A 26399-nucleotide genomic window follows, 5' to 3' on the forward strand; every position below is an offset into this window, starting at 1 on the left:
ATTTTATCCTACTCTCATTTTAAATTGTTTAGAATTTTATTGGTAATATGTGTTTTAACCTCTACGTTGACATGGCCTATAGGCTAATCAATAAATAAATATAAATATGAGGCACTTTTATATTTTCATTTCAGGAGACTTAATTGAAACAAATAGCTCACAAATTAATGCTAAAAAAAAGTTCCCAACATCTTTAGAAGTTGTGACCCAACTACAAAAATCCACCTGGAACAGAAATATACAAGGATAGTGTCACCAAATGAAATTACTTTTATTGTTCTTTATTGACTGCGAATTGACCATGAAACTGAACTGCTCTCTGCAGTGTGTTCAATTTTCTCCTGGAAAGTTCTTTAAATCAAATTTAAAATGTTTGACGATTTCTCAGGAGAACAAATAAAAAAATTATTGGCTGGGAAATGTCCAGTCAACAATAATCAAATCTGGCAGATCAAACAAAGATGTTTAGAAAATACTAAATGTGTCTGGTCTTTTCACTTCTGTAATGCCTTCAGGTACTTTGTGGTGGATATAGTTTTTCTTAGATCCTGTCAAATTAAGCAAAGAATGTTTCTTCTTTCTAGCTTAAGGCCTTTATCCTGATTTGGAATCAAATTCACCCATCACGCATACAGCTTCTGTTTCTGTTCCTTGCACATTTTCTGTCAGAGAGCGGATGGCTGTGAATGAACCGAAAATCCTTAGAAACTACCGTATATCCCAGTTCCTCCACATATCAAAAAGGATATCTGACTCAGAGTACACAGTTCTCCAAATAGATTGCGTGAAGGTTAGGTAGGATGAACTTTGGGTTGCCATCATGAAAACTGCTACCCAAGGAGGTGCATGCTGAATCTGGAATTCAATATATGAGTGACAGCCACTCCAAAATATACTTTTAACAATCTGAAAGTATCGGTAGTGACCTAGGAATGCCTAACACCCCAAATGTCACAATGAAGCTGTCCTCAGCATTTTTAATACTTTCTTCAGAATATGAACTTATTCTGCAGCAGCTGACATTGTGAAGTACATATCAGTTTCAACCAACATCTTCACAGAATCGTATCTTAATAGACTTTATAAATAATCAACAATTATTTTTAGTGCATTTAAATCAGTACTGATTTCTGGTGGACTGCCTAGACAAATCCCTGCAGTTTTCTTAACGTCGTTTTCAGAAGCAGTTTACCATTACCTTATTTCCTAGGGCTAATACAAAATGACAGAACTAGAACTCCCAGTCTCCCAGTTTCTAGCCTGGTGAAAAACTACTGTCAGCAAACTATATGGAATTTATTTTTTATCCCAAAACTTCCAGAGCTCTTTGTGCAAATTGCAAAAATGTAACGTACCCTTCATTTCTGCTGTGTATGTATGCATGTATGTTTGATTTATTTATTATTCTTTTATTCCTATTTTTATAAATTATTCAAGATGGCAAACAGACCTGATGCTTCTTCCTCCTCCTCCTATTTCCCAACAACAACGACCCTGTGAAGTGGATGGAGCTGAGAGAGAGTGACTGGCCCAAAGTCACCCAGCCAGCTTTCATGCTTAAAATGGGACCACAAGTCTTAATGCACTTAGGTTTTTCCTCAAGATGTGAGAATTTCAGGTAAGATAACATTTCATTGTTGTTTTTTTTAAAAATGCAGTGCTCTTATTGAATGCTTAATTTATCATTTTAAAATATTTGGACTTATTTATAAATATACTAAAAAGCAGAGACATCATCCTGACAGCAAAAGTGTGTATAGTCAAGGCTATGGTTTTCGTAGTTGCAATGGATGGCTGTGAAAGTTGGACAATAATAAAGGCTGAGCGGCAAAGAATTGAGGCCTTTGAACTATGGTGCTGGAGAAGACTCCTGAGAGTCCCTTGGACAATCAAACTGGTCAGTCCTAGAGGAGATCAACCCTGACTGCTCTTTGGAAGGCCAGATCATGAAGATGAAACTCACATACTTTGGCCAACTAATGAGAAGGAAGGACTCACAAGAGAAGAGCCTAATGCTGGGAAAGATTGAGGGCAAAAGAAGAAGGGGCCGACAGAGAATGAGGGGGCTGGATGGAGTCACTGAAGTAGTAGGCATGAGCTTAAGTGGACTCCAGAGGATGGTAGAGGACAGGAAGGCCTGGAGGAACATTGTCCATGGGGTTGCAATGGGTCGGACACGACTTCGCAACTAACAACCATATAATTATACACACTGAGCACAATAAAGACATTGCATCCAATCTTCAAAAACTAGACAAATTCATTATTTCAGCATCAATGTGTTCATCAAACCCACTCTGCATATTAGGTCAGAAGGAAAGAAAGAAAGAAAGGAAGGAAGGAAGGAAGAAAGAAAGAAAGAAATACAATACAATACAATACAATACAATACAATAGCAGAGTTGGAAGAGACCTTAGAGGTCTTCTAGTCCAACCCCCTGCCTAGGTAGGAAACCCTATACTGTTTCAGACAAATGGCTATCCAACATCTTCTTAAAGATTTCTAGTGTTGGAGCATTCACAACTTCTGGAGGCAACTTCTGTTCCACTGATTAATTGTTCTAACTGTCAGGAAAATTCTCCTCAGTTCTAAGTTGCTTCTCTTCTTGATTAGTTTCCACCCATTGCTTCTTGTCCTACCCTCAGGTGCCTTGGACAATAGTTTCACTCCCTCTTCTTTGTGGCTTCCCCTGAGATATTGGAACACTGCTATCATGTCTCCCCTCCTACTTTTCATTAAACTAGACATACCCAGTTCCTGCAACCGTTCTTCATGTTTTAGCCTCCAGTCCCCTAATCATCTCTGTTGCTCTTCTCTGCACTCTTTCTAAAGTCTCCACAGATGAATATCTGCCTCACAGCAATTGGAAGATTAAAGAGTAAACAGCACTGCATGTTTTTTTAAAAAAAAAAAAAACAATGATGAAGGGTTATCTAGCTTGAATTTCTCACATCTTGAGGAAAAACCTGAGCACATTATAAGAGATTAAGAGTTCTGGTCACATCTTAAGCAGGAAAGCCAGTTTGGGTGACTTTGGGCCAGTCGCTCTCCCTCAGCTCAAGCCGCCTCACAGCATTGTTGTTGTGAGGAAATAGGAGGGGGAGGAAGCATCCGGTATGCTCACCATTTTGAGCTATTTGTATACATAGGAATAAAATAATTGATACAATAGTAAAATGCTTACTTTGCTACAGAAAATATGACTTAGTCTCTGGATTATTTTAGGTTGCTTTTTCAATTGACTTCTCAAAAGTGTTTTTCTTTTCTTTAAGGTAACTGGACTGCTTTTTCCTTGAGGAAAATGTTTCATTCTCATTCAAGAATCTTTGCCGGATGACAAACAAAGCATTTTCCTCAAAATAAGGAGGAGTGGAATGTAGAGAGAGGAGAAGTAGAAAGGAAGGGGAGGTAGAGTAGGAAAGGATGATGGAGGGAAGAAAGGAGGTAGGAGAGAGGTAGAAGAAAGAGGTGGATGGGGAGCAGAAGAGCTAATAATGGGATTTTATCTTTCTAGGCGTTGATGAGAAGAGGAAGTGATGTAATTACTACTTAATACAATAGGATATTGGCTATGTAATAGTATACATGTGATTGTATGTTATGAAAATGGAAAATAAAAAAGTATATTTAAAAGACAAAGCATTTTCCTCAACAACAACAAAAACCACACTCCAGTTGCCTTTTGAAAAAAGCATCTTTGAAACAACTACTGAGAATGATTGAGAATCTTCACAGACATTTCAATTGACTGGTTCCATATATTCTCTGTCACAAATTTCAGTGGGATTAGTTTCAGTTTCCTCCGAAATTATCAATGGTCTCTGATTGCTTAATTCTCTGATTGCTTAATTCCTTGGGAATATTCCGTTTCCCATCTCTCAGTTTTCTAGATGTTTTCAAGAAAGCAAAAACTAGATTTTTTTAAAGACAAGATTGGGCAGCCATTAGTCTGAAATGGTAAAAGGTTTCCTGCTTGAGCAAGGAATTGGGATTAGAGCAGGGGTCTCCAACCCAGGCAACTTTACGACTTGTGGACTTCAACTCCCAGAATTCCTCAGCCTGCTATGCAAGTCCTAAAGTTGCCAAGGTTGGAGACCCCTGGATTAAAGGAACTCCAAGGTCTCTTGCAAGTCTGTTATTATCTATCCTGTATAGACTTGAAGTCAATGGCTTTGAATAGCCAGATTCAAAGCTTGAAGTGTGGAGTAAATGCGTTGAAACAGCTTGGTATTCCTGGATAGTTCGAAGGAATGTGCAATAATTAAATGCTTTATATTTTACATGCTGCAGGCTACTTCTGCTGACTGCAATTTGGCAGTTTGATTCTCAGCGGCTCAAGATTGACTCAGCTTTTCATCCTTCCGAGGTTGGTAAAATTAGGATCCAGATTGTTGGGGGCAATAAGCTGATTCTGCAAACCATTTAGAGAGGACTGTAAAGCACTGTGAAGCGGTATATAAGTCTAAGTGCTATTGCTATTAAAAGACACTAGATTTTTTTCTAGACACATATCCTCCTTGGATTACCAATACACCGTTTAATCAAAACAATTTAGGATTCTTTATTTCAACAATCAAAGTGTCTATCATACAAAAACGTAAAATCTAAGAGTTGGCATACTGTTATTGCAATAATATTTTTCTGGAATCATCTAGTCCTATCAGTGCACAGAATGTGCACAGTGCACAGTGCACATTCTGTTACATTATTTTATTATTTTTATGGGTGCTGAGGAGCTCAAGAAGATCAAATGTGAAAAAGGGATGATGGCATTTTTCAGATAACAAGTGTAAGTCATCAACATAGGTCAAGAAGATGATTTGATTCCTGCCCAAGTCAAACCCCCTATCTGGCATTGATTTATGAATAATATCACCGATAACTAGGGTGAGATAAGCCTGAGTGTTTGGAAATTCTCCTTCTGAATTAGCCCTCTCTGAAAGGTTGAATTATATGATCTGTTACCAGGGATGCTCGTATTGCTTGTTTTTCAATATCCCTTGTTTTTCAATATCTATCCCATTCATGCAAAAAGCTCACTTTTCTAAAATTGTTTTGAAATCTAATTTAATTTTGGACATCAAGCATCAAAGGGCCTTTCACACATTAGAGAAAATCTATTAATAAGTCCTGTAAACTCAATTACCCCACTGTTTCCACCAAGGCAGAAGTGCGAACGGAACAGAAAAATCTATTAGCACAATCAATCAATGGGTGGGAGCTGAGTGTCTCTTGTATTGATTCAGCCAGCCATGAACAGCTATTGAACCCACTCTGGGTTTTTCTGCCCCTCTACTTGAGAGGAATTCAATTGATAGGTGGCCTAGTATCAAGAAGTACATGAGGTTTGTACATGAGTACAAACAAATTATGTGGAGGCATCTGCTGGACTCCTGAAACTTTAAATTACATCCTGCAAGCCTGGGAATTAACACATGATGTAAGATATGTTCAACATAATCAAGCTGCCCAGCCATTAGAGTAACTATTATGCAATGACAGGAAACAGACTTGGGTTGTCCCTATTGCACCATCTAGGACTCCATTTATAAAAGCCAACCTTAGCTAACTACTTTTGGAGCCTCAACATCTGTAGCGTGTGGGTACAGATCAGTGGTGGGATTCAAATAAATTAACAACTGGTTCTCTGCCCTAATGACTATCTGGGTAGGTGGGGCTCGGTGGTCATGTGACTGGGTGGGCTTGGCCAATTCAAGGTCACTCAGGTCGATGGGCACTTCGCCTTAGCTGTTACAATGTAATAAGGGTTAACCGGAGAGGCAGTTTCTGTTATAACCCAGCAACAGCCTGTGCTGCGTTCTAATTGGTCGGGCGAAGCACAGCCTGTGATTGGTGGTTGTAATGGCAGTTAAATGACGGTACCTGAGAGTATAAATACTGTGACAGTTGTAACACATTCTGAATTGCTGTCATCTCACAATAAACATCTACTCTCTGATTCCATGGCTCCTGCGTCTATCCCTCACAAACGTATATAAAAGTTTCTATAAGCAGGTCAATAAAGATTAGGCTAGAAACAACACTAGAATGTTTCCTTCCTGCCTTCCTTACAGGATTAGCCCTGTAACGTGGAAAAAAACAAAAGATTTCTTCCAACAATCGGTTCTCTGAACTACTTAGAATGTTACCAACCGGTTCTCTCGAATAGGTGCGAACTGGCTGAATCCCACCACTGGTGCAGATTACATATTAATGTTGGCAGTCTCCCCCCACCATTTTTGGCATGCTTTTTTTTTTGCCCTTCCCAGGCTCCATAGGCTTTATAGGAGCCTGGGGAGAGTGAAAACAGCCCCCCCCCCCCGGAGGCCCTTCCTGAACTTCCAGTTTGCCTGTAGGGCCGGATTTTCGTGCTCCGGAGGCTCCAAGGAAGCCTCCGGAGGGCAAAAAATGGTCTCAAAAGAAGATTGAAGTCAGCTAGCCAGCATGCACATGCACACTGGCCAACTGACAGGGCAACGCCTCGCGTGTCATGACAAATAGCTCCGTGTGCCACCTGTGGCACACATGCCATAGGTTCGCCATCACAGGTGTGGGGTCTTCTGCTTTGGTGGGGGTTGGAGTAGATGACCTACAAGATCCCTTCCAACACTTTTAATCTATAATCTGTAAACACCAACTTGTCACTTTCTGTACCTGAGACCTATATTTTTGATTCACCAGGTTGTGAGCTTTATATGAAGGACCTTAGCCGTCAGAACTTTATGGACCTTAGTCTACTTGCCATCAACAGCGAACTATAACCTAAAACACTAAAATTGACAGCCAGCCCACCTACTAGAAAGATGTTATCTATGAACAACCTGTCCTTAGATGAGAATTACTCTTGCAGGATCTTCAAGTAATGAATTTTCACCTTAGAAGATTGAACGGCAAGCATCTGAATGTACACCATCTCTTATTTCTTTTTTCAGGGTTTCTTGTGTTTATTTATGCTATAGGTTTTCTAATAATAAATGTTTCCTAAGAGTAAAGCTGAGTCTGAAGACCCAAACAGATGCAAGCAATCTCATGTAATGAAAGCCTTCGCATTGTAAAAGAAAAGTTTCCTCCAATTAAATAAAAAGAGAAAACTCTTCCTCTGACGGTTAACTTTCTAAATAACAAACAACATACTACAATGGAATGTGGTAGTATGTCTTGTTTTAATCAGACTTCGGCCTTTAATTCTATTCTCAGAACAGCTAAAAAAAATATTTCAACAGCTTGCCAAATTGAATTTAATGCCTCAACATGGCCTTAGAGAAACCTCTTTTTCAGCATTACAAAATGGCTTTACTGTTTAAGCTATTCATTTGTAAAACTTTAAATTTTCTATTTCTGCATCAAAAAGTTCTGGAAGAAATGAAGTCCCCCACCCACAAAACCATTATTTTGCCTGCATATAAATTAGAAGCCATCAATTGCACAAAACAACATCAAGTTCATTTGAAAGGAAATTGATTAAATGGTTGAGATTTCTCAAAGAAACAGATTTATAGTTCATCCCTTTGCAATTTTCTTTCAAACAAAGGGGGCATTTGCTTCTGTCTGATAGTGTTGTTCTTCCTGGAACACAAGCACCCGTTAAGTTCTTTGTTACATCTCTTGAGGAGATGCAATATGTCTTCTAAAGGTCTAATAATAACAATAATGAGTACAGAAAATAACTTTCTTATAATTTCTCCTGTTATAAATTGTGCTTGGTAAAAATTCTGTCTTTTTTTCAGCTTCATTGTCCATCTAGTTAATTTTTTTTGGAGAGCTACTGCCATCAAGTGATTCTGCGTGATAGTGCATGCAACATTGCAAAAGCTGTGTATATTCTTGGAATACAGGAATCTGCGTCTTACTGCCAATAAATGATACATCACTATTTAAATATACAAAGGATAGGGGGTTGCCAACTGGGGTGAAATCCCCTTACTTTTGCTACTAATTCGGTAGCAATATGAGAGAGCGCCTCCGCGCATGCGCAGGACCTTCTGTGCATGCACAGAGCGTCAAAAACAGATGTGATGATGTCTGGGTGAGTGGGCGGAGCCTGCTACCTAGCTCACCTGCAAAAGTAAGCAAACAGCAAGGGGGTTGGAATCCGCTGTGCCATACGATTTAGATTAGCTAGAAAGCAGGAAATCCTACTTTCTAGCTAATATAAATTGTGTGTCACAGCTGATCGTCGGAAATACCGGTTCACCAGAACTGGTAGCATTTTTACTACCAATTCGGGCAACCTGATAATAGGGATTAATATTATTGCTATATTACAGATTGGGCCTCCTTCGGGTACCGTCAACCGGGCAATGCCGGTTGGCGACTACTTGGGGGAGGTCTTTCTCTGTAGCTGCTCCAGCCCTGTGGAATGATCTCCCCGCAGAGATCCAGACCCTTCCCACTCTCTCGGCTTTCCGTAAGGCCACTAAAACCTGGCTGTTCCGGCAGGCCTGGGGCTGTTGACCCCAAAATATGGTCCATCCCCATTTGGAATGGAGTGCATGGTGTGTTTTTAAGTCTATCTTTTCTTTTTTTCTATGCCTTTTGATTTATTTGTATTGTAAGCCGCCCGGACTCCTACGGGATTGGGCGGCATACAAGTGTTATTAAACTTTGAAACTTTGAAACTAACATCTTCTACAAAAAGTGGCAAAGACAAAAGTGTCTTTGTCATATAATACCCAATCTAATTGTTTCTACATTAGGCAAATCCCAAATCAATTCATTTAATTTGGTATTAAAAGAAATAAAATCAATAAAATACAGCCATTATCATGTTATTGAATGAGTACATTAATTCAAAGTAATGAATTATCACAGTAATATAGTAACCCATTTAGTTTACTTAATTTCCAACACAAATGCTTCTGTAACTGATTCATAGTCTATGGTGGTGTTCCATCATCTGGTACCTATGCATGGGTTAGAAATCTGTTCACCAGTGCTGGAAATATAGTCCTAACAAATCTGGAAAGCATTGAGTTGGATACTTGGCTTTCATCAGTAACACAGAATTTTTCACCAGGAAGTGTTCATTCACACTACTGTAACGTGGTTTACATTAGCTTGTTAAGTCCATAAATTGCATTCATTGTAGAATCCAGCTGCCAAAATGCCACTAGAAAAACAAAATCTGATTTTGAAAACTGGCTGATTTGGGGTCTCCGATGTGAAAATTTCTAATGGTGGTGGTAGAAGATCAGGCTGGGACGGTGGAAAAAAAAAACCAGGAGGATGGGGTTGAGACTCAGAGTAGACGTTTATGCTTAGAATCAGTTCTGGAGTCTCTTTTCAAAAATTGACATTTTAAAAGGAAAATTCCTGATGCTGGCGATAGATGCGCAGTGCAGACGGATAAAAATCATTTTGACTCAAATTCAGAAACTAGGATTAAGATGAGATTTGGGTTGGACAATTATTTTTAGGAATGGTTCTGGAGTCTCTTTTCCAAAATCACTGATTTTGGTATTCTCGAATGAATTTACAAACAAAGCCAAAGAAAAATCAGCAGCAAATCTTAACATACTTAACAAGGTAATAACTATAACAATAATATATTTACAATAATTATAATAATATAACCAAAGGAAAAAAAGAAAAGAAAATGAGCTTTAACTAAATTTCTACTTAGATTAGCCTATTTACATTTTTCTATATTATATCCATAATTCTATAGCATCTATATTTTCCATACTAGTAGTTATTGATATTCGTTAACTTCCCCCTCATTTCTACCTCTTGTCTCTATCCAGTCATAAAATTTATTCCATGTCCTATAATATTTTGAGTCTTCTTTATGTTTACTTTTTAAGGTTAATCTATCTATTTCAGCACAATCCCAAATTTTCCTAATTTTATCGTCATCCGGTGGGGTGTTCACATTTTTCCAATATTTAGCATATATGATTGTTGCTGTTGTCAATATATGTAACACTAAGTACATATATGGTTGCTTTGTTATAACTTTCTGACAGTATACCTAAAAGGCATGTTTCTGGTTTGAACTCAATATGTTGCAGAGTTATCATTTCTAACCAATTACGAATTTTCTCCCAGTAATTCCTTGCTTTACACATCCACCACATGTGGTAGTATGTTCCTGGAATCTGGTTACATCAAATGAAATGTTTTGATACCACCAGTAGGTGAACAGGCCAGGACTGAAAAATTGTTCAAGTTGAATGGAATAATGAAGTATCTCAATTTGATTTGGTGTAGAATTTTATGCTTCAAACCCGTTCTGGATTCTCTTTTTTCGGAACTGCAGATTTGGTGTCCGTAGGACAAAAATTCCTGATGCTGGAAATATGAGCAATGGGCAGTGGGATTCAAAAAAGGTTCAGGCTTGAATGCAAAAATGGAGGATGGGATTAGATTCAGGATGGAGGAATTTAATGCTTAGAATAGGATCCTGAGTTCTTTTCAACAACAGCTGATTTTTAGGTCCCTAATGCAAATTTCCTGATGCCGTTAATAACTGATTGATTGGGTCAGAGGGTTGAAAATAGTTCCACCTAAATACAAAAATAAAGCATAAAATGAGACTCACAATAGAATTTCATGCTTAGATGCAGTTCTGGATTCTCTTTTCAAGAACTGCAGATTTTGAGTCCCTGTAAAAAAAAATTCCAGTAGGTTCTTGGCGTGGAGGTGGCATTAAAAAAATATTTCAACCTGAATGGAAAAATGGTGGACGGGGTGAAATCTGGGATGAAATTTTAGCAACGGTTCTACACTTTCTTTTGGGGAACATCCAGTTTGTGTTCACCAGGAGGAAAATTCCTGGAGCTAGTAGTAGGCATGCAAGGCGAGGGTGTATGTAATATATTTCAATCAGAGTGCAAAAATGGAGGGTGGGATAAAATTTGGGGTGGTATTTTATGCTTCAAACCAGTTGTTTTCTTTTTCCAGAAATTGCTAACCTTGAGTCCCCTGGAGGAAATTTTATGAAGCTGCTAGAGATCCCTGGCAAAAGAAGTTGACCAATTCTCCTGGTGCATGGAGGCTATAGTTTTAGGTATGGAACAACAAGGCTTCAGCTGAACCTGGGAAGACTGAGTGGATCTGGGTTTTGGGGTCTTCTGGTTTTGACATTTTACCATCTTTGGTATGGCACTGTCCCAGAGATACTTTTTGTGCACCTTGGGGGTTCCTTCTAGTCAGCCATGGCTAGGAGAGCCTTTTCATAGCTTTGTGTTGTGAGCCTTCCTGGACCATGAGTCATTGTGCTCTACTCATATCCAGAATGAATTACTGTAGCAGGCTCTACATGGGGCTGCCCTTGAAGAGCATCTTCACCTGATGCAAAATGCAGTTATTACACCTCTCTTCAGCGGACTGCATGGCTTCCCTGTTTGCTTCCGCGTGTACTTTAAGATGCTCGTTTTGACTCTTTAAAACAGGGAGACCATTTTATTTGAGGGATCACCTCTTCCCAATTATATCTGCCCATCCACCCACCAGGTCAGGTAGGAGGTGACGTGCTGCAGATTGCATCCTCTAAATAAAATAATCATCTAATAAAAATGAGTGGCGTGCCTTTTCTGCTGTGCCCCCCACCCCACCCTGTGGCCCATTATTCCCTGAGGTGAGGTTAGTCCCATCTCATTAGCCATCCAGATGGCCTTTAAAACCTTTTTTAAGCCAGCATTGGGATTCCAAGAACAGTACAAGGTTGTATGAGATTAAGTAATGTTTGTTATCCCACTTTGTTAGGTTCTACTTTATATGTTTATATTATATGCTTAGTTTATTTGTTTTATATTGTTAGGGAGTCTTTAACTGTTGCTGTGTTAAATGCTACCCAGAGCTATTTATGAGATAGAGTAGAGTAGAGTAGAGTAGAGTAGAGTAGAGTAGAGAAGAGTGATTGTGGGTGCACCTCGGTACACCCACGTTACACCTATCCTCCGCGAGCTGCACTGGTTACCGATCGGTCTCCGGATACGCTTCAAGGTGCTAGTCGTAACTTATAAAGCTCTTCATGGTATTGGATCTGGGTACTTGAGAGACCGCCTGCTGCCAATTACCTCCCACAGACCCATTAGATCTCACAGGGTTGGCCTCCTCCGGGTGCCATCTACCAGCCAATGCCATCTGGCTATTACCCGGGGGAGGGCCTTCTCTGTGGCAGCTCCGGCCCTCTGGAATGAACTCCCCGCAGGGATTCGGCCCCTCACCTCTCTCCAGGCCTTCCGAAAAGCCGTCAAAACCTGGCTTTGCCGGCAGGCCTGGGGGTGATGAGTTCCCTCCCCTCTCGACATGTATGGTTGTGCGATTGTTGCCTATTTTTATTATTTGCATTTCGTTTTTTATGTTCCCCTTTCCCCCCTTTTGAATTGTTCGCCGCCCTGAGTCCTCCCGGAGAAGGGTGGCATACAAATAATAAAATTCTATTCTATTCTATTCTATTCTATTCTATTCTAGAGTAGAGTAGAGTAGAGTAGAGTAGAGTAGAATTCTTTATTGGCCAAGTGTGATTGGACACACAAGGAATTTGTGGCTGTATAAATATATTACACAAATAATTTCCCATGAAGAAAAACAATCAAGAGCAGAAAGCGTTTTTAGGGTTTATTTAAATAAAAATTATTATTTATACCAAGATACCCTATCCCCCCCTTTTTTTAAACAAGAAAGTTCTCTTAAAAAATGTACAGGGCAAATTGTTTCAGTTCAGTTTTTCATACAGTACAACTCTCCTGTTTGAACAAAGGTTACACTGCTAATGTATTATTTACAACTTCAAAATATAGAGTGAATTTTCAGACATAAAAAGTATTTCACATCCATTCTTTTTTTAATGATTAGTAGCAGAAAAAAATGTCTGCCAAAATGTACAGAATTAGTTATAAACTACCAGATTTGCTTTTGCAGGTCAAACACTCCCATACTTCTACAATATCCCCCCCCCCCTCAGTTTACACAGCATATCCATTGGCTTTGCAAGAGTTTTGCATTATGATGCTACATGATTTGCCTAGAGTCAAATCCTGCAAAATGAATGTGTTAATGTAATAAAATTTCTGATTCTGGCAGTTTAGGAAGGGAACATAGGTTGTGATCAGTTTTCATTTCCTTTTATAATGAAAAAAAAGTCTCCAACATGACCACTATTTTTCTAGCAAAAGAGCTTATTACAACTAAATTTTTAAAAAATCATCAGGAGCCACAGGAGATACTATTCTACGTATCAGCACAACAAATTTATAAAATGGTGTGTTTTTATTTTAAAAAAATGCTACTTTAAGGTAACACTTTGTATTAGTAGCAGTAATGGAGCTACATTCAGTAATTAGATAATGAAAATCCCATAGAAAGAGATGGATTTAAATCAAACCTAAGAGTGGTTGCCTGAGTACAGAATAGACTGACAAATATTCAGCATTTCAGGATATAAGAAAAAGAAAAGCACTGAGATGGTCCAGAACACCACAATTATTTTTAGGGAAAGAGATCAAATATCTCATATTACAAAGAACAGAAGTTAATTATGCATTAGTCCTTTCAGTAGGAAAATGGCTTCAGTGAGAAAGGGGGAAAAATAGAATAATTCCCATCGTAATGCATATTCCCCTAATTCCCCAAATGCTTGACTAAATTAGAGTCCATGCACATTGGACTGAAAATGTACATTTCACATCTACACATTTTAGTGTATGGGTGGATATCTGTATGTATTTTGATGACAAATGAATGTCATCAAAAGACTACAAAATTATATGTTTCACCATTGAAGTGGTGAACTGTGTACAGGAGAGGTCAGGGAAATATGCACACAAATTGAGACATTTTTCAAATATCGGTGGGAGAATTTATATCCCCTTGCAGAAACAGGCTGGGATAAAATTAAGGATTGGATACTGAGCTAAATGTTGCACAATAGTTTTACGTAATACCTAAATGCCTGTTTTTTTTTCATGTACACGATACAGACATTAATGGTCTCCACATTCTAATTTGAATACATGTTCTATTCTACTTTCTTTCCTTTAAGGGATGCACTTTTAAAAGTACAGCTTATTCTGAACTTTTTTGTAAGAACACAGAAGAACAGGGAAAAATTGAAAGCTATTTATGCATACTGTGCATATAAAAATCAAAGATTACTATTGTGACACAACCATACCTCACAAACAGATTTGAAGCAACTATTTTTCTAGAATAATAGCTTTATTCTTCTAGAATAATAGTTTCCAACTTCATCAGCTTTAAGATGTGTAGACCTCAACTTCCAGAATTGGGGGATTTTGGAAGCTAAAATCTAAACATCTTGAAGTTGCCAGGTTGAAAGTACACTGTTCTAGAACAAGTCTTTGGGTGACTAGAATGGATAAAATAAAATAAAATAATCTTGTTATCTGATTTTCACCAGAACCAGTAATTTTAGAAACAGATTGAAGGCTAAAAAACACAACTGAAAATAATACAAAAGGGGAAAAAAAGAAAAGAAAAATAGCTTGGTAAACAATATAATCTTATCCTTTTCCCTCACAAAAAAATATCTCACAGAATAAACAGGAAGGGATTTCAGAGGTATTCTAGTCTAACCTCCTGCTCGAGCAAAAGACCCTGTATCGTTTTAGACAAATGGCTGACCAGTCCCTGGTTGAAAAGCTTCAGTGACACTCAACCTTCTAGAGGCAAGGGGTTCCACTGATTAATTGTTCCATCAGGAAATTTATCCTTAATTCTAGGTTCTCTCTGTAATGATTTTCCACCTATTACTTCGTCCTGCCCTCAGTAATAGACAGGTGGTCCTCGAATTACAACAATTCATTGACCACTTCACGTTACAAAAGCGAAAAAAGTGGCTTGTGACTGCTTTTTCACGCATACAACCCATTACAGCATCTTCATGGTCATGTGATCAAAATTCAGATGCTTGGCAACTGGTTCATATTTATAATGCTTGCAGTGTCCCGGGGTTATATGATTCCCTTTTGCGACCTTTTGACAAGCAAAGTAAATGGGGAATCCAGATTCACTTAACAACCATCTTACTAATGTAACAACTGCAATGAATCACTGTGGAAAGAAAGGTTTTAAAATGGAGGACTACCTGTAGTGCAGTATAAAGGGTACTATCACTTCACATCAACTCAATACTATCCCTCTGTTGATGCAGCCTGGAACTGTATTGGCTGCTTTGGCAGCTGCAGCACACTTCTGGCTCATACTTAAGTAATTGCCAACTAGGACACATAAATCTCTCTAACAGGCACTGTTGTTGAGCTAGGTATCATCTGTGCTATACCTTTGCATTTGGTCTTTCTTGCCTATGTATAAGATCTTACTTTTCTCACTACTGAATTTAATTTTGTTTAATGGGGCCCAAGATCCTTCTGGATCTTGAGCCTATCTTCTAAAGTGTTAACTACCCACCCACCCACCCCCCAGCTTGGTATCATCTCCAAATTTTATGAGAATCCTCTCTTTTCCCTCTTCTAGCTCATTTATGAAGATGTTGAAGAGCAGTGGGTCCAAGGCAGAACCTTGAAGTATCCCACTGCATGCTCTTCTCCATGTAGATGTTGTTCCATTGAAGACTGCACACTGAGTGTGGTTGGTCAGCCAGTTACAAAACCATCTGGTAGTGATGCTGCCTATCCCACATTTTTCTCTTACCAAGAAATAGACTATAGTCTACTTTATCAAATGCCTTACTGAAGTTCAAGTAAACTATGCCCACAGCATTTCCCTGATCGACTAATTTAATCACTTTGTCAAAGAAGACAGTAAGGTTTGTCTACTATGATCTATTTTAACAAACCAATGTTAGATTGAATAAATATTAATTAGTAAGATTAAATATATTAACATGACTAAGCAAGGGACTTTTAAAAAGAAAGGGAAAAACACCAATTCTGTGTAATACAGAATTGATTTTGGTTAATAAAAACGTTAATCTAACATAAGGCTTATATCCCCATCTTTACATTTACTTGCTGGAATTATGCCTGGCAAAATCCTTATTTGTTCAAAGTTTTATGAAGCCTACCAGCTTAACATTTTATATAAATCACAAAAAGTTAATATAGAAATGCATTACTAAAAAAAAGCTGACATTTTACTAACTCCCCCGCCCTGCCCGTTACAGTGGTGGATCTCAAACTGTGGGTCACAAGCCCCAGGCCGTCATCAGCAACTTTGAGGGATGCTGCAAATGTTTTGAGTATGCAAATCAAGATCACATTAAGATCAAGCCAACAGCAAAGTTAGGATTTATTTATTTTTTAACCAGCTGCTGCTATAAAAGGCAAATGTTAATCCAAAATAAATATGGAACAAAATATAAGAGCAACTATCTCAAAAATGAAATCCAGATTTCAAGGGCCATGAAGAAGAAAACAAGTGTTCCAATTAAAATTATGGTTTGATAGCTTTACAATTTATTTCCAATGACAAAGTTTTATGTTATGAAGTTGCAATATTTTCTCATGTTTTAATTCTATGTGGACTGCATTTCTATGTAAATTGCATCTTAGTTATTAAAAATCAGTGGTATATTTTTGCCTTATCCCAAGTCCATTGAAATCATGAATTTAATTCATCATGGACAATCACATATAGTAAATTCACTTAACATTTTAGGGGCTCACATTAGCACTGAGTTGAAAATCTCCATATTACCTTATAGAAAATATATGAGCATATGAGCCTTTCAGATCCTGATTCTAGATCAATAATTAATGTGTGTTTTAAACCTTTTTAAGGAGGTTTTCTCCACACATAAATTAGTTTGCTAAACTTTTCTAGCAATTTTAGTCATGCTTCCTTGACTTATTTTAGTCCTTCTTATGACATCTGAACATATAAGCTTAACTGAGCAGCAGTGACATGTCACATGCAAATGCATGTAACAGAGTCAACAACAGAATTCAAAGTAAGGGATTGGTTTTGGATAGACTAGTCCATAGCACAGAAGCAGTTTCTCTCTTTTCGTACTTGACAGTTCCAATCGTATTTGTAAACAACTGACTCTAGGTACATAATAAAAAGCAACTGAGGGGGTCATTTGGAGTACAGAACAGATTCCAGGATCTACTGCTTCTCTGTTAAGAACCATCCAATTTTCAAAAACTGACTTTGAAATCAAAGAAACCCCAAAATTAATGTATCATGGCCATCTTTATAAAATATTAAATTGGCAAGTGGAGTTTTAGCCATCTACCATATTTTTCAGTATATAAGACGCACCGGAGTATAAGACACACCAAGGTTTTGAAGAGGCAAATTAAAAAAAAAAAGTTTTTGCACTCTGTAAACCTCCCAAAAGCAACCTGTTTTTTGCAAAAACGGGCCTGTTTATTTCCCAAAAAAGACATGAATAGCCTTTAGGGGGCTTGCAGATTGCTCCTGGAGGGGTGGGGGCCTCCAAAATTGAGCAAAAAATGGCCCGTTTTTCACCCATTTCTGCCTTCCCCAGCACCCAGGAGCTCTCTGAAAGGCTATGCAAGGCCATTTTGGTGAAGGGGCGGGGTTTCGGGAGGCAAAAAAAAATGCTGTATTCAGTGTATAAGACGCACCCAGATTTTCAGCCTCTTTTTTGAGGGAAAAAGGTGTGTCTTATACTCCGAAAAATAGGGTACTCAATTTCTTTTCATAGTTAAAGACTACCACACACAAAGTTAATTACTACAAAAAGTGTAGCTACAGCTTTCAAGACGCTAAAATATCAACCCGTGCAAATTAACATTTGTGCCATACCAAATTTACTAAATAGGAATACCAAAGAAAAAGAATGATGAACATGTATAGGGGTAACAGCAAGATGCCAGGGTTTCATCAAAATTATGTTGATCCAATGTTACAGCATTCCGTTTTTTACATGTGTATCACATTTTAAAGTACTACAAAGGGTGCAGAGCTTATAGTACATTGACCCAACACTATTTCCATTATTCTTCCTCCACTCCAATAGACGCGTTTGTGATAACTTTCAACTTCATGTTTATCCAATATTTTACGGAAAATACAGGATAATGCAGCCTGGCAAATAATTCTAAAATGTTGCTTCTCTATTGAAAACATTGGGAACATTGGTTATGTCAACCCAGGGACATAGGATAAATGACAAAGCAATTATGTGTAAGGTAGGCCGAGAAGAAATGAGTATACCAACACTCCGACGATTTAATTGTATCTCCCAACTGTCTCTAAATTATAAATGCCTTTTGAAAAAGATACAGAAGTCAGTATGAAAGTTTTCTGGAAGCACAGCTTCAAATACCCATACCTTCCAATATTATTATTTACACCTCATTTGGGAAAACCAAGGCCCCCTCAAAATCACGTCCTTGACAGTTTTTGCTGAGTTCGATCGCAAACTTTCACCCCATTTGTGTATATATAGTAATGCCACTTAAATCAATGGAATTTGTGCAGTGGAAGAGTGCAGAACCCGTAGCTAAAGAAATATCGGATGAACCGCAGAGTTCAGGGCATGTCTAATGAAGACAAGGCCTACCCCCTCAAGCTAGTTTTGCTAAGAATCTTCCTAAGCTTTTTAATGTCAGTGAACAAACATTAAAAGTGCTTAATGTGCAAGGCTAACAGTGCCAATAGCATTTTCACTGTTCTTTTATTTTATTACAAAAAAAAAACAGTAAATAAAAACCAACAGAAACCATGGAAGGCATGTATAAAATTCACTTCTGAAACATAAGACATATGCAACAAAGAAAATTATTGCAGGACTGATGATGAAGGATGTTCCACCTTTTTATTCACTACTGGGCGAGTAAAATTCTTGATGTTTCCTATAAAAACCGGCAAGGATGATATACTAGCTTTCACTGGCGGATGCTGCAGAGGTTATCTTCATATACTGACTGAAAATAGTCTCAAAAGCTTCGTCTCTGTGTACCATGGCACCAAATACGAGCGGCTTTCAGGAAGAAAGAAAGGAAAAACCAAAGTTCAATAAAAGAATGACTAAAATGTGAGCATTCCAATACATTAATAATAGCAGAATCCTATACAGTATCCAGGAAGATGTTCATCTCAATTTTAGACTTATTTAAAATAGGCCTACTGACTATACACAGAAGTCCCCAAATTTAGGGCCAGGATATTCCAGAGAAATTTAAATCCTTCCCTTGCCTCCGAATGCTACGCAGTTTAGGGCTAGTCTGGTGATTTCTTAAAGCAAATATTCTTTTTTAAAAAAAACACAAATAATACAAACAGTACATATAACTGAATACAAAAAAAAGACAAAAGGAAAAGGAAAAAACCACATATTATAGTGCACCCCCACCCCCTGGATACCTTACCCCCCTTATATTTCTTAGATATATAATATATTCCAATTGTGGCCTTATACCCTCCAAAGTAACATATATTCTTGAGTAGGTTTATTCTCTTTGCCTTCCACCAACACTGATTTTATAAAATCTCCCCATATTTCATTATAATTATTTACTTTAATCACCCCTTTTTTAAGTTTAATTTCTGTTGTTAATTCATCATTTGTTGCCATACTCCAAATTTCATTATACCACACATTTCTTTGAATATCCCAATTACGTCCCCAATATTTAGCCATCACTAATCTAGCTGCCATTATCAAATTTACAATCAATTCCTTTTTTGTTTCATTTATATCCCGTTTTTCAACCAGCAACAATAATGCAATCCTCAGTGACATCTCTAGATATATATTCAACAGTGCTCTCATTTCTCTAAACACCATGTCCCATATTTTTGTGCACTATCACAAACCTACCATATATATTCCAACCTCTTTCTTGCACCTCCAACGAATATTTGTATATTTATCATCTATTTGATTTAATTTACAGGATTTAATTTACCTCCATATCACTTTATATCCATTTTCCTTAACTCTTAATTGACGTATTCTTATATACTCTTCTATTTCAAATATTTTTCCAATCATCATTTATTTCTCCCAAATCTGATTCTCAAGTTTTTGAAAGAGAAGCGTTGTGAACTAGGGCAGGGATGTGAAAGTCAAGCCCGGGGGCCGGATCCAGCCCTTGGGGTGCTTAGATCTGGCCCACGGTGCTGCTCTGGAAACAGCAAAGGACCAGCCCCCATGCAGCCCTCCCGAGTTCCGTTTTTGCTGGCAGAGCACTCGGGCCACCACAGGCTTCCCCAACACGAGTGACGTCGATCTGGCCATGTCCCCTGGCCATGCCCCTCCCAGGTCAAACACAACCCTGATGCAGCCCTCAATGAACCCCTGGTCTAGGGTCAAAACAGATTCCCACTTTAGAGCATTTCCTTCAAAAAACTACTGAACTGATTTTGGAGCAGCATCGTCTGGAAAGTTTCGGCACGGTCTGGAAAAAGAACAGGGCACTCCAGAGTTCTTCTCAATATTATATCTCTGAACTGGAAAATTTTGCATGTACATGCCTAGTTACTCTACTCTCCAGCTAAGAAATCTCCTAGCAAGGCTGATGGATCAGTAACAAGCCAGCCTTCCCATCATTCAAACTTAAAACTGTAAAAGTTACAGGAAAAAAATGGAAAAAGAGAGAAAAACATTTTTTTTTCATTAAAGTAGTGCATTAATAAAATGATTCATGTTTGTCAAAAAAGAAGTGCTCCAAAAGGGGTAAAATCAGTACTCCAGGCAGACAAAATTGTCAAGTGATGGCAACCAGCATGCAAATGAAATATGTATATGCTTCAGATTTGACTACTTACTTTTTGCGTAGATGGTGTGGATACTGCAATACCCATCCCAGATCCTGGGAGAACAGAAAGTACTTTGTACTAAAATAAACATTAAAAAAAAAGATTTACATAACGAATACTTTCACATGCAACAGAAAAAGTAGATTTAACCAGTGCAGAAATTTAAACAACAGTATCTTATAAGAAAGGTCACAGTTCAAATCCCTAGCGCCACATAATGGAGTGAGCTCCTGTTACTTGTCCTAGCTTCTGCCAACCTAGAAGTTCGAAATCATGTAAAAATGCAAGTAGAAAAATAGGAACCACCTTTGGTGGGAAGGTAACAACATTCCATGCGCCTTCAGCGTTTAGTCATGCCAGCCACATGACCACGGAGACATCTTTGGACAGCGCTGGCTCTTTGGTTTTGAAACAGGGATGAGCACCAGCCCCTAGAGTCGGGAACAACTAGCACACATATGCGAGGGCATCTTTACCTTTATCTTATTAGATAGCCAAAGTTCTTAAAATAGTGTATTATAAAGCCCACATTTGAGGTCAGTGTTTCTGAATGTTGCTTTCACAGTGGAGGAAAAGGAGCAAGGAAAAATCACTATTTTCTTGTCCAGCAAATGTACTCTATTGCAGGGGTCCCAACCCCCGGTCTGTGGATCGGCACCAGAATCCTACCATTTTTGGAAACCTCTCTACTTGATTATACTTGCACGGCTAATGGTAACCTGAAACTATTATTTAAACAGAATGGTTGTGTCAGATGTACTTATGCATAGAACAAATCCATCAAAATAATTGGACATAGGATAATCATCATGACTAACTCGTCCCACTGGTTTAGTGAGTCAGGATTTATTATAGATCAAACACCGCATATGATGGAAAACACTACCCACAGATATTCAATATGCTTTGTCACCGAAACAGAAACAAAATCATTTTTCTCTCTGGTATTTAGAAACCAATTTATAAAAAATGCATTAAAGCCAGCCATTCCCAGTACATAGAACAAGGTAACTTACAAGGTAAGCATGGAATTTAGCATTTCTAGAAACCAAGTCATTCATTGATAAAATGAATGACGTTTGGAGACATGACCAAGATTCTACAATCCTAAAGATCCTTCAGTGAAAAGGCGTTTAAAGAAAAGATTTGTGGTTAAGAGTGTAGGACTATCTCATCCGTGCTCCCTGTGCTCCCTTTCAACTCTACAATTCTGTGATGTTGTCACTTCCTCATGTAGAAAATGTATATGATTGCCTATCTTAAACAAGTAACCCTAGGCAGCTATCAAATAGTACATTAAAATGACAATTAAAAAACAACATAATACGGAATAGAATTTAGAATAATAATTATTATTTATAGCAATAGCACTTAGACTTCACAGTCTAAGTCTATCGCTTCACAGTGCTTTTACAGCCCTCTCTAAGTGGTTGACAGAGTCAGCATATTGTCCCCAACAATCTGGGTCCTCATTTTACTGACCTTGGAAAGATGGAAGGCTGAGTCAACCTTGATTGAGGTTGAGTCAACCTTGAGCTGATGAGACTCAAACTGCCGAACTGCTGGCAGCCGGCAATCAGCAGAATTAGCCTGCAATACTGCATTTTAACCATTGCACCAGCATGGCTCCTTAATAATATTATCCTAACACAGCAAACATATTGGACTCCATTAATGTCCCACCCTAGTATCTGAAGAAATAGTCAGCTTTCTCAATCTTCCAGATCTCAGGGGAAAAGCTGTTTCGAAAGGTCAATAGCTGGGTCTTGCTATGAGATCTTGTTTCAGAGAAGTGACTGGGAACATCCCTGCCCTGCCAGATCTGATAGAATGCACTGAAGCCACTGGAGATATACAGTCCTGCAAGGAACCTGGCCCTGTGCCATTCAAGGCTTTAAAGATGGTAATCAACACTTTGAATCGCACCTAAAAGTTTGCTGGGAAATAGTACAGCTTGTACAGCAGTGATGTCACATGCACGATGACTCTGAGGACTCTAAGATAATTGAAACAAATCAGTCTGGGGGAAATGCTACCCCACCAAGAGCTAGAAAATGGAGATTTCCAGTCTTTGCTAAGGTTAGGTTACACTTTCTTTTCCCTCCCTGATCTTGACTATCTCCAAGTGCTAGATAAGAACAAGAGTTACACTACAGTAAAGTAAAGGTTCGCCTCACTTGTATGTCCTAGTTGTTCCTGACTCTAGGGGGCGGTGCTCATCTCCGTTTCTAAGCCAAAGAGCCAATGCTGTCCGAAGACGTCTCTGTGGTCATGTGGACGGCATGACTAAATGCCGAAGGCGCAAAGAACGCTTTTACCTTTCCACCAAAGGTGGTTCCTATTTTTTCTACTTGCATTTTTACATGCTTTCAAACTGCTAGATTGGCAGAAACTGGGACAAGTAACAGGAGCTCACTCCTTTACGCAGCGCTAAGGATTCGAACCGCCGAACTGCCGATCTTTCTGATCGACAATCTCAGCATCTTAGCCACTGAGCCGCCATGTCCCTCTTATACTACACTACCCTATACTAAATTGTGATAAAATTTAACTGCAGAAATAAAATAACATTTTAATAATAATATGTATGTAACAGCAGACATAATGGCGCAGTGGTTAGAATGCAGTACTGCAGGTTAATTCTGCCGACTGCCAACAGTTCGATTCGCACCGGTTCAAGATTGACTCAACCTTCCATCCTTCCAAGGTTGGTAAAATGAGGACCCAAATTATTGGGGGAGGGGGGATATGTTGACTCTATAAAATCTCTCAGAAAGAGAGCTGTAAACCACTGTGAAGTGGTATATAAGTCTAAGTGCTATGGCTATTATTATACATTATCTATGTATATATTCCCACATAGACAGTCTTGAATTAAATTTAATCCCAGGAAGGACAAGATACTTCTGATCAGCAGAAAAATTAATTGATGAGCAGAGGTACAATTTACTACGGCTGTACATAGTTTAGCAATCAGATGGAAGATCTACTTCAGGCCTCATACGATCACATAAGCATAACAAATCACTAATAGTCACTAAAAACAGTTCTTTGTTTTCAAGGTTCTTTGGAATCTTTGGCAAAAAAGATGTAACTTATCTCTTTAAGGCAACTACATCTTTTTTCAGGCTTGCATAGAAATCTGGGGGGGGAAATAAGTTTGCTTAAAGAATATAGAAGAATTTCACAGAGGTGAAATTCTAAAGTATTCCTTCCAACTACAGCTAATGCTGCATTTCTACAGTAATCCTACAGCTAATGCTAAATGGGTCATATATTTTTGAACCTTAATATCCAGCGGCAGTTGTGAGTGGATGTGCTTTTTATAGTCCTAATCAGTTAGCAAATCTGAGATTATATTTATTTCACTGCATCCATTTGCTATTTAAAGCAGCATTATTTTTTTTTTTTACCATGACATGATAGATAAGCTTCTGCAACAGAAAAGAAGTTAAAAGGCAAAACACTGGAAGAAACATCAAGTGCTTACCTTTTGAATATCTGTTATATCTGCAAGTTTTATAACTTTATTTCTTTTAGTTGAACCAGATTTGGAACTTTCAAAGCATAAGTAACTAAAGGCAAGGAAAAAAAGAATATAAATAAAAAAGGTTAAAAAATTCCTTTCCTCGAGCCTCTGGTAGGGCGAAAACTGCTTCCCCCGCGCTCCGGATGCCCTCCGGAGGCCAGAAACAGGTCCATTTCTGGACTTCCGGAACCTCCAGTAGGCCTGTTTTCCCCCCTCCCCAAGCCTCTGTGTGGTACTTGCACTTACCTGGCATGATGAACTGGCTGCGTAGAGACTCCTGGGAGGGGCGGAGTGGGAGGGGCGGGGAGGGAAGGGCCACCCAGGGGTGGCATTTGGGGTTTTGCCAAACTGGGCAGAATCCTAGCTAGAAGTTCGCTCAAACCTGTGCGAACCCCCAGCAGCCCACCCCTGGCTGAAGCTGGGAGCCTTTTTTAAAATCCAATTAGTCCAAACTACGTATTTTCTGGAGTTCTTTCCATTTCATGGCATGCTCTTAACATTTTTTTTTCCTCTTTGCCTTTGAGGCAGTTTCCCACTCCTGGCGCCTGTCTGGCTTAGTCCCAGCAGGGTTTTTTTTTTTTTTTGGCAAGGTTTTCCAGAAGTGTTTTGCCCTTGCTTTCTCCTTTCTAGGACTGAGAGAGAGGGACTGGAGCCACGATCAGGCAGATGGTTTCGTATCTCAAGCAAGACTAGAACTCACAGTCTCCCAGTTTCTAGCCAGATGCCCTAATCCAGTGTTTCTCAACTTTGTCAACTTGAAGATGTCTGGACTTCAACTCCCAGAATTCCCCAGCCAGCGAATGCTGGCTGGGGAATTCTGGGAGTTGAAGTCCAGACATCTTCAAGTTGACAAGGTTGAGAAACACTGTCCTAATCACTATACCAAAGTGGCTTTCTCCCTTGATCACGTATTAACTGTGAATTTGTCCTTGTGCAAAACAATGAAGATCTCATCTAGGGAAACCCCACTGAAAACAAGTTTTGTTTAGCCTTGTATAATGCTCTTTTCCATTAACCTTTATGTTATATCTCAGTCTTATGAGACTTGGGGCAAGAAATCTTCAACCTCTTCAATAACATTTTTATAGCTTCACAAAAAACAAAAAAGTTATTTTCTTTTTTTAAAAAAAATTGTAGTTCACAAAAACACTTCATCTCTCCCCTCCCCTCTTAAATTGAGCCATCAGATCCGGGGGAGGGGGGCAAAAATACGGACACTAGGAGGTGGGAGAAAAATAACTCCCTCTCACCAACTAGTGATCATCCAATTTTTTTGCAGCCCAGATCTAGTGACCATAGCTTTAACATTCTGCTGTAAATCATGCAAATACTTACTTTTCAGTAACATAGAGCACGCCATTCCTAATGTAATCAGTGGTTATCTTCCTATCTCTGTTTATCAAGCAGCAGCGCCAGCCATTTTCACACACTATAAAATAGTACAATTATTCCATTTTACTTTTACAGAGTAAGCAGCTGTAACACTGTTATATTTCATAGACCTAAAAATTCTACATACAGTTGGCAAACAAGCTCCTACAAAGAAAACATGTTGATAAAGGAGTGAAATCTTCAATAAACGTTATTTTCTTTTTTTTAAAAAATGCCATAGGGCATCGCACACCAGAACAACTAGACAGAATTATAGTTTTTCCCCCAAATGCCATCACTCTGTTGAACAACTAATTCACACAACACTGTCAAATTATTTACTAAGACTGTATTACTATTCTTCTTCTCATCCTTCTTAGTACCTATCTCCTCCCACTTATGACTATAACCATGTTGCTTGTATTTTTACAATTTATATTGTTTTATTTGTTTCCTAGTATGATTTGATTGCTTATTAGTAACCTTGACTATCACTAAATGTTATATCTTATGATTCTTGATGAACGTATTCTGTTTTATTTTTCTTTATGTGCACTGAGAGCATATGCACCAAAGACAAATTCCTTGTTTGTCCAATCACACTTGGCCAATAAAGAATTCCATTCCATTCCACTGCACTCCTATTCTATTCCTATTCTATTTTATTCTACATCAAAACAACAGAACCTAAATCTTGGATTGAAACTCTTCTAGACACTGAGGTAAATGTTTCAAGCCAGGGTAATGTTAAAATTCTCTGACAAGTATATGCTCCATTTCCTCAAATGTACATTTCAACAAAGGTCGAATCAGCCATCCCACTAGCACAGAGAATCC

The 26399-nt window shown here is 38.4% G+C and overlaps 1 protein-coding gene across 2 annotated transcripts in view; it reads right to left on the bottom strand.

Annotated features, from left to right (window-relative positions):
* Window positions 1–17494: 17494 nt before the first annotated feature.
* The window catches only part of GRAMD4 (GRAM domain containing 4), a 107890-nt gene continuing 98985 nt past the window's right edge, over window positions 17495–26399 (bottom strand). For both annotated transcript variants that reach the window (XM_087722169.1, XM_087722170.1), the window contains exons 16-19: window positions 25527–25620; window positions 24153–24237; window positions 20672–20740; window positions 17495–18881 (exon numbers count right to left, since the gene is read on the bottom strand). In XM_087722169.1, the coding sequence (XP_087578295.1) occupies window positions 18780–18881; window positions 20672–20740; window positions 24153–24237; window positions 25527–25620 (350 nt within the window). In that variant the 3' untranslated portion in view covers window positions 17495–18779. The remainder of the gene's footprint in view (window positions 18882–20671; window positions 20741–24152; window positions 24238–25526; window positions 25621–26399) is intronic.

This window comes from Thamnophis sirtalis, unplaced genomic scaffold (assembly GCF_051295495.1).
Source record: "Thamnophis sirtalis isolate CommonGarterSnake01/CBP01778 unplaced genomic scaffold, rThaSir2_p1.2 scaffold_9, whole genome shotgun sequence".
Classification (NCBI taxonomy): domain Eukaryota; kingdom Metazoa; phylum Chordata; class Lepidosauria; order Squamata; family Natricidae; genus Thamnophis; species Thamnophis sirtalis.